The sequence below is a fragment of the Netta rufina genome (genome assembly GCF_964035555.1).
Source record: "Netta rufina genome assembly, chromosome: 1".
Taxonomy (NCBI): Eukaryota; Metazoa; Chordata; class Aves; order Anseriformes; family Anatidae; genus Netta; species Netta rufina.
Window position 1 is genome coordinate 92,058,089 of NC_140123.1, and position 13,068 is coordinate 92,071,156.

The following is a 13,068-nucleotide window of genomic DNA, read 5'->3' on the forward strand; positions in this document are numbered from 1 at the left end:
GTGACGTCAATGGGGCCCGGCGCGGCTCCACGGCCGGTGGGCGGGGGAGGTGGGGGGGGGGGGGGGGGAGGAGGAGCGGGACAGGGAGGGGAGGGGAGGGGCGGGGGGAGGAGGGAGCGAGCAGGCGGGATGCCCCCCCCCCCTCCCCTCCCTCCCCTCCCTCCCCTCCCTGCGCCGCCGCGCATGCGCGCTGCCTGCCCTGCCTCACACCCCAGGCGCGCGGCGGCAGAGCCGCGGGGAGCGCGCGCCAGGTACGGGCGCGGCAACGGCCGCCCGCCAACGGCCGCGCACCAACGGTCGCTGCGCACCACAACGGTTGCGGCTGTGAGGAGAACCCCGCCGCCGCCGCTGCCGCTGCTGCCTCTGTCAGCCGTGTGAGGGGCGCGGCGCGGCGCCCATGCTGCTGCCGTCCTGACCGTCGGCGGTGCCTTCGGCCGCCGGCCGCCTGAGCCATGGTGATCATGTCGGAGTACGCCGCCCTGCCCGCCGCCAAGCCAGCCCAGCAGCGGCCGCTGCGAGTCGGCTTCTACGACATCGAGAGGACGCTGGGGAAAGGCAACTTCGCCGTGGTGAAGCTGGCCCGGCACAGGGTGACCAAGACGCAGGTGAGTGCGGCTCGTGGGGAGCCCGGACGGGGCTTTCTTGACAAAAAAAACTACACACAAAATCAGGTGGAAAGCCCGGCTGCACACTCCGTGCTTGCTCGCCTCGGTACCAACAGCCTTACACGGAGTTGGTGTAAAACTAAAGCAAGAACGCCTCCAAAATAACATCACCAGCCACAACGATCACCTTCTCCACATCCCTCCTGCTGCTCCCAGAGCCCAACAGGCTGAGGAGCGCCAGAACTCTGCAGGCAGGTTTGATTCTTTCATTCAGCGCGAACATTTGGAGAGCAAAAAACTTGGAGTGTTCGCGGAGAGCGTTTCCTAATGGGCATGCAGCTGTAGTTCCATGTGTGCTGCATGTCAAAGGCACACCGCTCGCTCGAGTAGGAAACAGCCTGTTACAGAAAGCAGTTTTTTGCTAGCATGGGGTGGATTAAAAGATTTACCGAATCCTGCCCGGTGCTAGTTTCTGCAGTTCTGCTCACTACCTTACGTGTAATCCTTTGATGTAGAAAAGAAAAAAAAGAAAACACTCTGTCGTGAATTCAGTGCGGTTCAGAAAAATCAGCTTTGTCAGGACCGTACTTTAGAGGCAACTTTACATGGATTTTGTGAGTTTGTGTGTGGTTTTGCGTGTGGTGCTCTGTTGTGTTTTTTTGTTTGTGTTTTTTTGGTTTGTTTGTTTTCTAGGAATACCTATTTTTTAATGCCTGGAGTTGTTTTACTTTCTTAATTCTTTAATCTGCAGGTTGCAATAAAAATAATAGACAAAACAAGGTTAGACCCAAGCAATCTGGAGAAGATTTATAGAGAAGTTCAGATAATGAAGCTTTTGAACCATCCCCACATTATCAAGCTATACCAGGTAAGAGGTCGGCTTTGAAGCGTGGCATGCGAATGACATATGCGTGTCTCCCACATGATTTCATGTCAAATATTTGCAGAGAAAATGCAAATTGAAATAGTTTATTTAAAGCGCGTTCTTCAAAAACTGTTGGTTGTTTTTTTTTTTTTTCCCTAAAAAGTCATTCATCGTTCTTTGAACAAGATTCCAGTACATTAGACAGCCTTTTGGCAAATTGATTAAAACAAAACAATTAAAACAGACTGGAATCCTTTTCTTGATCTGAAACAAACTATCTGATCTTCTACAGTTAACTTGCCGTCCTAACTCCTCCGCTTTTCCAGTGCAGAAGGTCAGAACTTATTAACATGCTTTTGATAAGAGGACGACTTAAACTCTTTTAGGACAGCGGAGTTGCAGGCGCAAAAGTTGGGCTTTCCGTAAGTGGAAGGGCTTTAAAATCACCAGCAAAAAAAAAAAAAAAAAAAAAGCCTAGAAATGTTGATATCATAAAATATGTCTGAAAATGACCTTTTTGGTTATTCCACTCCAGTTTGCATAGCTTTAAAAATTAATTTAAAATATCCTTCCACTTGTAGAGTTTCACAATATGAATTTTGATTGAATTTCGTTCAGTTTCTGCACTGTTTGTTTTTTTTAACAGTCGGAACAAATTAATGTGTTGTGCAGAAAACAGGATCACAGCTGTCTAGTGAGCAAGGACTGCTTTGCAAATTCTAAATGTTTGATCTAATTAGCATTTGGTGTGAGTTCCTCTTAATCATCTTAAATAGCGCCGTGTGGATGGGAGAAGAAGATGAGGTATCCCAGTCCGTCTGGACCTGTCCAGAAGGGCAGGGGGGAGGAATAGCAAAAGAAGGGAAGCAGCAGGTCTGAAATGCCATGTGCAGTAGCACTCACTATGACCAGTTGCGATCTTACCGTTGGGTTTGTTAGCTTAAAAAAAAAAAAAAAAAGTTAATTAACGTGTAAGGCTGAAAAGCCAGTAAGGCAGGTGCTTAGGCAAGGCATTACTTTTAAAGACCTTGACACACACGAAGTGCCTGATATTTATAGTATTAAACATCATAACAAAAATGATCCTGCGTTAACATCTGACGTCATTGTTGCCCATAGGGCAGTGTAGGATATACCGAAACATTCTAACAGTCCTGTTGATTTCATTTCAGTGGAATGATGTGGGTGAAAATACTAAATACTATTTTGAAGCTTTTAGAAAAGCAGGTTAAATTCCATCTAGTTGAACCACTTCACTTGATTGAGCATGTGACGTTGGTAGTGCGCCGTAATTTCTTTTCAGCAGTTTTCTTTTCTTTGTTGTTGGAATCGATGCTTTACCTGTTTGGTGGAGACTGAGAAGCAGGGATGGAATTAGATGACATGCCGACGTAGGGTGTGTGTTCTTGTATTATTTCATCATTGTTTTAGTTTCAGCACGGCGTCTTAATTTCATCCAGCTGGCAACTTTCCCAGAACACTTTCCTTCATTTTTTTTAAACTGGGAACCTCTCTTCCTTTGCTCCCTGTTTGTTTATTTTCGTTTTGTGTCTGTGTGTACTTGTAGTGAGGGGAGGACGAGAGACTTCGAAAAAAGTTACTTTTAGGAGGCTGGAAACAGCAGCCTTTGAAGTCGTATTGGCGCTTGTTTGATTGTTAACCTGTTGCGAGCCTCCTGCTTCCAAAACAAAATACCTGTTCCTTTTGTGTCCAATTCTAGGGAAATTTTTTTGTTTTGTCTTGTTTCTTTTTTTTTTTTTGTTTGTTTTGTTTTTAAACCTGAAAGGCAACATTTAAAGGATGTGGCATAGTAATTGAATATGGATTTGAAAACACTCAGCATTGTTTGTTTGTTTTTTCCCTCTGAAGACGTGTAAAATAACAAGTGTCAGAGGAAGTTGACACAAGATTGATAGGTGAGCGTTGAGCAATATATTGACAGCTGTTGATGTGCCTCAGGCAGTGCAGTTACACAAGCAGCTACCTATCTCCTCTTGCATGGGAGGCTTGCCACGTCCCCAGCCAACGCTCAATGGGAGTGGGGTGTCTGATATGAATGACTTCCTGATTTTCCAAGTTCTGGGTATCTCTTGTGATCTGAGTACCTACTAGCCATGAAACAAAGATGACTTTAAGTAAATTTAAGTGTCTTTGAATGCTCAAAATACGTCTGGTGAATTATAAAACTTTGCATGCGTATTTTAACCAAACAAAGGAATTCAGGGAAGTGTACAAAAGTATGGAAATGCTCACCAGTTATCCTATGGAGATGAAGTGACACAGTAATGGTGAGAAGAACAATGGCACGGGAAACTGTTGTATATTGTAGGCATGAACAATGAATTGTTATCTTTTTCATTACCAGTTTGCTAGGAGAGATCGTTGTGGTGCAAAATTAGATGTCTTTACTGCCAGCTGCTGCAGCAAATAAATAATTGAACCGATACGTCTGAGAATACATTTAGAGAAATGAAAGAAACTACAGAGGTCTGCATTTCTTTAAGCGTGTCCTTTCTTGTGTCTCGACAGGTTATGGAGACAAAGGATATGCTTTACATTGTAACCGAGTTTGCAAAGAATGGAGAAATGTTTGGTAAGTCTTTAGATTTAGAAGTTGTGGCTTTGTTGCTGTCAGTCCTGTGTAATATATGTTCTGGCTACAAATCCAGGCTTGGTGTTGTCAGCTGTCAAAAAGCAAGTACAGCACATGGAATATTACAAAAAGCTTCCTCCAGGTGCTTCTAAATTTTGTGCGTTTTTTTTTGTCTTGCAGATCATCTGACCTCCAACGGGCACTTGAGTGAAAGTGAAGCACGGAAGAAGTTCTGGCAGATTCTTTCGGCGGTGGAATATTGTCACAGCCACCACATCGTGCACAGAGATCTCAAAACAGAAAACCTTCTGCTAGATGCTAACATGAATATCAAGTTAGCAGGTAATATGAAATGCACGCTAACTCTATAAACAGCGTTAAGCATGTAGTCAAACTCAGTCTCCCTAGGATGATCCAATAAATGTACTTATGGTAACTGAAAATATACCAATGTTTCTTTGTACATACCTTTTGGACAAAAAAAAGAGTATCTCAGTTTGATACACGGAGGACAAAGCAATACATCTGCTTCTTTCCCTCCTTTTCCAGCTACTTCTGAAATGTTCATATGTGGTTGAGCAATGTCTTACCCCAGACTTTAACCTTCCTTCCAGACTTCGGCTTCGGAAACTTCTACAAGTCAGGAGAACCCCTCTCCACTTGGTGTGGAAGCCCGCCCTACGCAGCTCCAGAAGTGTTTGAAGGCAAGGAATATGAAGGCCCTCACCTTGATATATGGGTGAGCTTGAAATTTCTTAGAATTTGCATTTCACAGTTTCGTAGGGGCTGTGGGCTTTCAAAACCATTGCTTCTGCTGGAATCGCTCACGTGCTGTGCTGTTTTCTGTTGACAGAGCCTTGGGGTGGTGCTGTACGTCCTTGTCTGTGGTTCTCTGCCTTTTGATGGACCCAACTTACCAACTCTGAGGCAAAGAGTGCTGGAGGGGCGGTTCCGCATCCCCTACTTCATGTCCGAAGGTGCTTTTTATTCAGATCCCTAATGTTAGAAAAGGGGCTGCGAGTAAAGGAATAGTTGTCCTGTTCCTTCTTGGGACAGTGACAGATGGGACTGGTTTTGCAGCTGGAAATCCCCTTGTCTTTATGTATCCAGTAATTTCTGTAGGGTAGGACTTCAGTTCAGGGTCTGGTTGCACATGCTTTCTTTTCTGATATCTACTCCATGATGCATCTAAAACGCTGTCGTTTCCTTTCTCCGAGTATCTCTGTGGATTGCAAAAATAATTGAAACCCTAGCCGAAGAAATAATTGCTTAGAAAAGAGAGAAAACAGACTTTTAATGAGCCTGCAATGTTGACATGGGTGTAGTTTTAAGATACTCAAACCATGCAGAAGGGGAACTTCTCAGTGTGGCTTTGCTGCCAAGGGGAGCAGAAATAGTGAGGCTTAGCGCTGTTTCTTGAACGCTTGCGCTCCAACAGGCTGGTGAGAAAAAGGAACTGAGGCGTATTATCACCTGTCCCTGATTTGGATGCAGAAACAAGTGAATGTGCCTCTCTCTTCAAGTGAATAATATCTTTTGAAGTGTGACCTTTATCAGTTTTAGCCATGAATGGCTTTGATTCTCTGGTTATAAACAAATTAGCAGTAGGCAAGGACCAGGAAGTTGTGTCTGAGTACGTACAGTAGTTGTACAGTAGTCCTGTACTGAATTCTGACCTGCTTCAAGTAGATTTAAACCAGCGTCCACTCACAGTTATCCCTCCTGCAAGGTGGAAAGCCACCTGAAAGCTGCTGCTAGGCAGTACAGCTTCATTTCCTGTAGTGACACGTTGCTTCTATGAAATGTATGTTGGCCTTTCCTGTGCTGGTCTGAATATTTAGTAGTCACACCATGCATCAGCTGCTCAAAAATCTCTTAAATCCCATTTTCACAGATGACAAACACTGGTGGTGGGAAAGTTTCTTAGTGATGACCTGGGGCTGGACTGTCATTTCTACCCCTTGCTCATGAGTTTATCTTTGTCATCCAGACTGTGAAACGCTAATCCGACGGATGTTGGTCGTGGACCCAACAAAACGAATAACTATTTCCCAAATAAAGCAGCACAAGTGGATGCAAGCTGACCCGTCTCTTCAGCAGCAGCAGTCTCTGTCCTTCTCCATGCAAAACTACAACTCCAACCTGGGTGACTACAATGAACAGGTCCTCGGGATCATGCAGACACTTGGCATCGACAGGCAGAGAACTGTGGAGGTGAGAAGTGCTTGTCCCTTCAACATATTTTCAGTGGCTACCGGCATGCCAGTGGTGCAGTCGTGTGTGTTGCTCAGTGACCGGCCTTGATCCAGTGTCACACTGTATTGTAATTCACACTGCCCTTCTGAATTTTAACTATTTTTATGAATAGTGTTTCGAAGCCTTAATGATGAGTTGTGGCTGCTTGTATCTCGAGTTACCTGTTACTCAAAGGTTCCTTTGATGTCTTCTAGTCTCTACAAAACAGCAGCTACAACCACTTTGCTGCAATTTATTACCTGCTCTTGGAGCGCCTCAAGGAGTATCGAAGCAGCCAGCTGTCGAGTCGTTCAGCAACTGGCCGTCAGCAAAGGCCGAGGAGCTCCGAGATCAGCAATGGCGAGGTGAGGAAGGGCGTTACCTACCTGGGTAGCCATATATGTGGGCTCTCTTTTCCTTCCCCTTTCTATGGGAAAAACAAGACTGAAATTCTGAGGCTTCTGAGAAGCGATTCCGATATCTGTGCCCTCTGATAGGGTGCAGCCTACTGTTCGTCAGCAGGATGCTGATGGAATCCTAACGGCCTGTGGGTCGTGATCCAGAGAGCAGTTCGCCTCTGGTGCAGCTCAGTAATGAGCCAGAAGATTAGGCTGCCCTCTCAGGCACGGATCGCTTACGTTTTCTTTGTTACACACCCTCTAGGATCCTCAGAAGTACTCTGTGATTCAGTCTGTGTTTTTTCTGACGTTCTTTTTCTTCTCCTCACCCCCACCCCCCTTTAAAGCGTACTCCTGGTGCCTTTTCAAACCGTACTTCCAGTTTAATTGCCTGAGTTAGGAGAAGGAACTTTGTGTTTGTGTTGGCATTGAAAGAGCAGCTTTGTTAATTTTGATAGAAAGTGCGTGGAGAAGGCTCGCACAGAAGGTGTCTGAAATTCCTTGAGCCTTGAGTGTTTGAAGAATCACATGGAACTGCGGTGTGTGATGGCTTCTCTGCATCTCTCTCTGCCTTCAGATGCCTCAGGACAGTCTCACTAGTGAAACCCTGCGATCATCTCTGCTTTACCAGCAACCTCAGAGCCTGATTCAGCCATCCTTGCAGGCAGAAATGGACTGTGACATGAACAATCCATTACAGGTTGGTGTTCTCAGCTGCCCTGTGTGCAACTTGTTGTTTTTTAATTGTTCTGTTGCTCCAAAACAACAGTTTGTGCCTGTTGTTCTCTGCCTTGAATCTTTTGTTTTGCACTTGGGCATGGTGTTGTAGTAGCTTCTCAAACAGTACACCTACGGGAGGCATGCCCCAGAGCTGTGAAAAGTATTAAGATGCAGTGCAGAAGTAATTGAAACGCCCTTCAGTCTGTGGCCTGTTGTGTTTTGCAGCCTGTGTTCTTTCCTGTGGATCCCAACTTCAATGGGCTTTTTCGGAACCGCTCCATCTCCCCCAACAGCCTGCTGGAGACCACCATTAGCGAGGAAGTAAGGCAAGAGAAGGAGCTGGAAGACGAAATTAAGGCGTATGACCACCCCATCCGCATCCCCAGCAACACCAGCCGGAGGCACACGCTGGCTGAAGTCACCACTCATTTCTATCAGCATGCCCCTCCATGTAAGTAAGTCTGGGAGAGGTGAAGGTTGTCCTTAGCTAGAGGAAAAAGACAGAAGGAGCAGCCCAGCAGCCAGATGTTTGGGGAGCATGTGCTGATTTTACCTTGACTGGGGTAGGAAAGCCCAGAAAAGAGGTGGAGTTGGCTCTCCTCAGGTCTGTCTTTTCCTTAAATAAATGTGGCCCTCCAGGAAGGGGCTCTGCACTGTTAAATTTTACCTGGATCATTTTAGAGGAAGCGTTCTCACAAGCAGGACATAACACTTCTCTGCTTGCTTCATTGTTTGGGAGGGTGAGCGTGGTCGCATGTGCGACTGGATTTGAAAACAAACAACCAAAAACCCAAAAACACAAGGTCATCACTAACTGTATTGGCTACGTGTCCAAACCCCGTGAGCTGAACGAGCAGAAATGCTCACAAAGCACAAATCCCATGTCGGAGTGTTGTGCTAGGAAGCCCCGCAGGCCCCGAGGTGCTGGCAGAGCCCTGCTGGCTGGGCAGGAGCCAGGCAGCTTTTACGTCTCTGGCCCCGTGCTGGAATCAGGCGCTGTGACAGCACGAGCTGCTGGACACCTCGCTGGCTCGCAGCTGCTAATTAGCGCCAGGGTAGGTGGGCAGAACGCTCTGATGTCACGCTCGTTCCTTCCTCCGCTCATCTTGGGAATGCTTTTTTGTCCTTCCTTCCCCTCTGCAGGTATAGTCATTTCCTCCTCAGCGAGCCCCACGGAGGGAACGAGTTCAGACAGCTGCCTTACTTCATCTTCAAATGACAGCTCCGTGGCCCTGAGCAGCTGCTTGGCAGGTCAAGTAATGACGGGGAGCCCGGCCGCAGCCAGGATGACATCACCCTTCCTTGCTTCCCAGTCTGACGCCCCGGTGCTACAGGCCCAGGGCTGCATGGGAGGTGCTTCCCTCCTGCCCGTCAGCTTCCAAGAAGGAAGGCGAGCATCTGATACCTCATTAACTCAAGGTAACTCCTCCCTCGCTTTGCTGCTGGGGTGTCTGCCCTGCCACCGGGAGAGGGAAGCACGCAGGGGGTTGCCCCTCTGTGTTAGGGTTGTGTGGAGGCATTCTGCTTCTCGTGTTCACGGTCCTTGAGGAGGGTCAGTTCCCCCTGAGGAAGGTTCTCAGGTGGGAGGCTCTCGCATGCTGCTTCAGCGTGCCCGTGAAGATACTTCTGCTGCTGGGAGTGGGACGGCAAGCTCCTCCCTCTTCCTAAAATACGGACTGCACTTCGTGTTTGCTAGCAGCTTTGTCCCTTGCTGTGCATGTGTCCGTCTGCACGAGGGTGCAGCTGTCCCAGGCCCTGTTCTGTCACAGCAGTCCTGCTCTGGCCATCAGGCAGAGCTGTGACCGTGAGCCCAAGAGTCACGGTTTCTTGTAGTGCAGTGCTCATGCAAACGAAGGCAGCTGCCCAGAAGGGCTGATCTGTGAAGCAGGCTCCTAGGTAAATGCTAAGGAGGATTAAAGTGCGTTTCTTTTCCTCGTGTCCCACAGGCTTGAAGGCTTTTAGGCAGCAGCTGCGGAAGAACGCTCGAGCCAAAGGGTTTCTCGGCTTGAATAAAATCAAAGGCTTTGCTCGGCAGGTGTGTCAGTCCTCCTCATCTCGGGCAGCAAGGAGTGCCATGAGCCCTTTCCAACACACGCAGCCGAGCACCTGCCTGTACAGCAGCAGCGGGAGCAGCAGAGAGGGAAGAAGCCTCCTGGAAGAGGTGCTACAGCAGCAGAGGTGAGAAGCCGGCCTGGAGGAGGTTTACTATTTTCCTGGGACTTGCTTTGGTTAGGGGCAGAAGAGGCCGGGGAGTTGAGTCACTGGGGATTCCTTTCCTCTCAGCCGTGCTGTGTGGCAGCAGATAAACTGCTTAGCTTCCTTTGTGGCTTCCTGCGCTGGCACGCGTAACGCAGGACGTGCAGTTCCAGGCTAAAATCTCGATGGCCAAGCATTCGGAGGTTGCTGGATTGAGAGGCAGTTGGGTACCGTGGGGGAAAACATTACTTCTCCCCACTGCAAGCTGTATTTTTCTTTGTTAGTTTTGGGAATGATTTCTTTCCTCCTCTGCCTCCTCCTGTAATTTTCCCATGGCGAGGAAGTGAGACCTTGTAATTCGGAAAAGTTACAGCCCACAAAGGAGGCACGGTTCCAGTGGCCTCAAATGTCATGTGCGGTGGCACCTCTTCATTCCCAGAGAAGCGAGATGGAAAACTGTGCTTCCGGTTGATCTGCACACGTTGTCTCTAGGACATCTATTATTAGCTGGCCACGCTGCGACTAGATAGCTTTCTGGTGCTAGTCTCCCTCTCTGACATGAGGAAAAGCCAAGTGAAAACGCGGCGGCCTGGCACGTTTTGCTTTAGTTTTACTGGCTGGGTAGGGAGAGGTTTGATGGAGAAGGACAAAAAAGGGGCGAGTTGGTGTCGGGGGTTGGGGCAGGAAGGGAGGAAGGAAAACGTGAGCCCATCCTAGCAATGCAAGCTAACCTCTTCCCCCCTCGGCCTCTGTTCAGAATGCTCCAGCTCCAGCATCACCAGCTACTCCAGCCAGCTTGTCCCCAGACGCCTCAGACGCCTGCGACCAGCGGCCTCCCCTCCTCGGATAGCGCAGGTACCTGCAAAACATCCAATTCTCTTCTCTTGTCCGAGCTACAAAGAGAGAACTCCTTTGAGCTGGCCTTCGGTGGCAACAGCCAGCTGCTCCAACCTCACTTCTTCGGTGTCAGCGTGTCGCCGGTGTCCTCAGCAGCTCACCTCCTAGACACTCACCTGTACATCAGCAGCAGCGCCTCTCCCGCTGGCGCCACCTTCTCCCAGCAGCAGAGTTTCTCCGCGCAGTCTCCGAGCTACGAGGCCGTCACTTTGCAGCACGGGGACTGTGAGATGGAGGACCTGACTTCCAACCAGCTAGGGAAGTTCGTCCTGGTCAAATGAGAGCTCCGGCTGCTGCAGCTGGCGCTGCTGTGGTGGGTTTTTTTCTCGCGAAGAACTTGCACCGCTGCTCCGTGGCACGTGTAGGGCCGTGGCTGGCTGGCGTCGTGCGGACGAGTGACTCAGAAGCAATAAATTTTGAAGTATGTGAAGAGGCTGGCTGGCTCAGAAAGCTAGCAACTTTCTAGAACTGAACCAAGCAATATGTATGTCTTTTTGCTTCTACTATTCTTGCACTGAACAAATACGAATAGAAATTGAATTTTTTTTTTTTTTTTTAAAGGAAAAATAATGATGGGGAAGATGGGTGGGGCATTTGTGGGGACAGGGAGGGATGTGGTCGGGGAAGAACTCTTCGGTACTGTACTCAAGTCAGACCAATACAGCTCCGCTGTTATGCAAGATTAGCAGCTGTCGGTAGTGGTGACACAGCAGGGAGAGGCTTTTCAGAGAAGGGACCAGAGCCTCCCTTTTTCACAATATTCACTTATGGGTTTGTGAAGATGATTACCTCTTTTAAAGAAAATAAACAGAAAACCAGTGGCATGCAGCATTTATGCATTCGTAGAAGACAAAAATGGAAGCATTGCCATTTGTTTTTTTTCCCCTCCTCCTGTTAACGCTTTTAATTCTAAAGGAACCAAGCTCCCCATTCCGCACCTCCCAGATATGTATACTTTAAATGAAAACTGTGAACTTTCTGCTTGATGTATCAGCTGGAAAACCTTTAAAAACCAACCACGCCAACAACCAAACAACCTTATAATTAGCACAGAAGCGAGTAATCTCTTGACAAATGTATCCCTTGATATCAGGATCCAAATTACGTACTGTCTGGTCTTCTGCAGGGATGTCTTTTTGGGGTGCTGTGTGTATACGTACGTATACACGCATGCACACGCCTGTATTTTGTTGGTCTAAATGATCACTAGGAATCCTTTTATAAACACTAAGTTTTTTTTCATATTCCTGCAGAGGCACCGAGGAGGGAACCGCTATCGCTGGCGGGGTGGCGGAAGGGTTTTCCTTCTAACAAGCCCTCCTAGAGGTTGCCTCCAAGTTGCCTGAGGGGTATTCCTTAGCGCTGCACATCGTTATTTCCGCTGCTAATTATGTTTTTATGCATTTCATTATCAGGGTCCAAATAGAACTGACTCTTGGGGAAATGTGCAATATTGAGGTTCTAATTCTATACTGACAAAGACAAAAGGAATAGGCGAGAACAGAATTCTACTCTCACGGAGTACAGCTATTTCTGAACAAAACTGTATTAAAAGCGAGTAAAACAGCACAATCTTTGGGTGTTCGTTTTGGGTTGGTTTGTTTTTGGCATACTAGCAAAATGAGGTTTTGGATTAGGTAGGTGTTTTTTCGTATGGTTTTTAATGCTGTATATGTATATAAATAGGAAGCAGAAAACTATATAACACTAGTTATTTTTTATATTTTGTAAGATGCTTATATTGTGTTTCTGGTAGAAACCCCACTCCTCCTCCCGAGGCGGAGCGTGACTTCTGTTGGCGTCAACAGGAGATGTGCTGAGGTGTAAGGGGGAGAGCAGGCCGTGCCCCCACGGCAGGGCGTTCGAGCTTTGGGAGCAGGTGAGCAAACAGCTGGAAGGTCGGGAAACAGTCGCGTTTTGGTCAGAATGCTCCGAGGACCCATCTCCCGAGCGTGACACAGGGTGCCTTCAAGTTACCTTGGCTTCGTGCAACCTGCAGTATTACGCATTTGCAAATAATATAGATACCTTTTTTTTTTTTTTTGTCTTGTTTTTGGTTTGTTTTTTTTTTTAAAAAAAAAAAGAAAAAGAAAAAAGCCAAAGATTGACTAGGTTACTTGGTGGGAGTAGGAATGGCTAAAGATGTCCTGTGGCTCTGTCTGTGGCTCTCCATAAACGACCTCTTTATCTGTGTGTAGTACCTGTGTGTCTACATTGCTGCACCTCCAGCTTGCCACTGCTGCTACATGGTCTGGAAGCTTCACAGGGAGGGAAAACTGCTTGAGCTCGATTTCTGACTGCGTGGTGCCTTGCAGCAGAGGAAACACCAAAGTCTCACGCTAAATTACAGCGGTTTAAAAACAAAAACAAAGCAAACAACAACAAAATGTTATCTGGAGGTGGCTGGAGAGAGGGGGGTGAGAAGAAGCCAGCTCGTCACAAAGCAGCAACTGGCCTTCAGTTTTGTAAGGGGTAGCACACACACTTAAAATGCAGAATTTCCCCTTCAATATTTGTTCTGTTTAAATGCCATGGATCCAAAGGCCACAGATTCTTTTG

At 47.5% G+C, this 13,068-nt stretch overlaps 1 protein-coding gene across 2 annotated transcripts; it reads left to right on the plus strand.

Moving 5' to 3' along the window:
• Nucleotides 1-205: 205 nt before the first annotated feature.
• On the plus strand, nt 206-12,575 carry SIK1 (salt inducible kinase 1). 2 transcript variants are annotated; one of them, XM_084295347.1, is made up of 13 exons: nt 206-605; nt 1,357-1,473; nt 4,000-4,063; nt 4,244-4,405; nt 4,678-4,802; nt 4,917-5,040; nt 6,054-6,277; nt 6,514-6,663; nt 7,274-7,396; nt 7,642-7,867; nt 8,560-8,835; nt 9,363-9,594; nt 10,370-12,575. In XM_084295347.1, the coding sequence occupies exons 1-13, from the start codon at nt 453-455 to the stop codon at nt 10,788-10,790; spliced, it is 2,397 nt and encodes a 798-aa protein (XP_084151473.1). In that variant the 5' UTR covers nt 206-452; the 3' UTR covers nt 10,791-12,575. The 2 variants fall into 2 exon arrangements, with proteins under 2 accessions (XP_084151473.1, XP_084151474.1); XM_084295348.1 differs by lacking the exons at nt 206-605; nt 1,357-1,473 and adding an exon at nt 1,519-3,605.
• The last annotated feature ends 493 nt before the right edge of the window (nt 12,576-13,068 follow it).

Excerpts from the sequence above, each read along its gene's own strand:
- SIK1 (XM_084295347.1), top strand. The coding sequence starts at position 453 with ATGGTGATCATGTCGGAGTACGCCGCCCTGCCCGCCGCCAAGCCAGCC. Across the intron at positions 4,803-4,916 it reads GCCCTCACCTTGATATATGG|AGCCTTGGGGTGGTGCTGTA; the intron begins GTGAGCTTGAAA and ends TTCTGTTGACAG. Across the intron at positions 9,595-10,369 it reads GAGGTGCTACAGCAGCAGAG|AATGCTCCAGCTCCAGCATC; the intron begins GTGAGAAGCCGG and ends GCCTCTGTTCAG.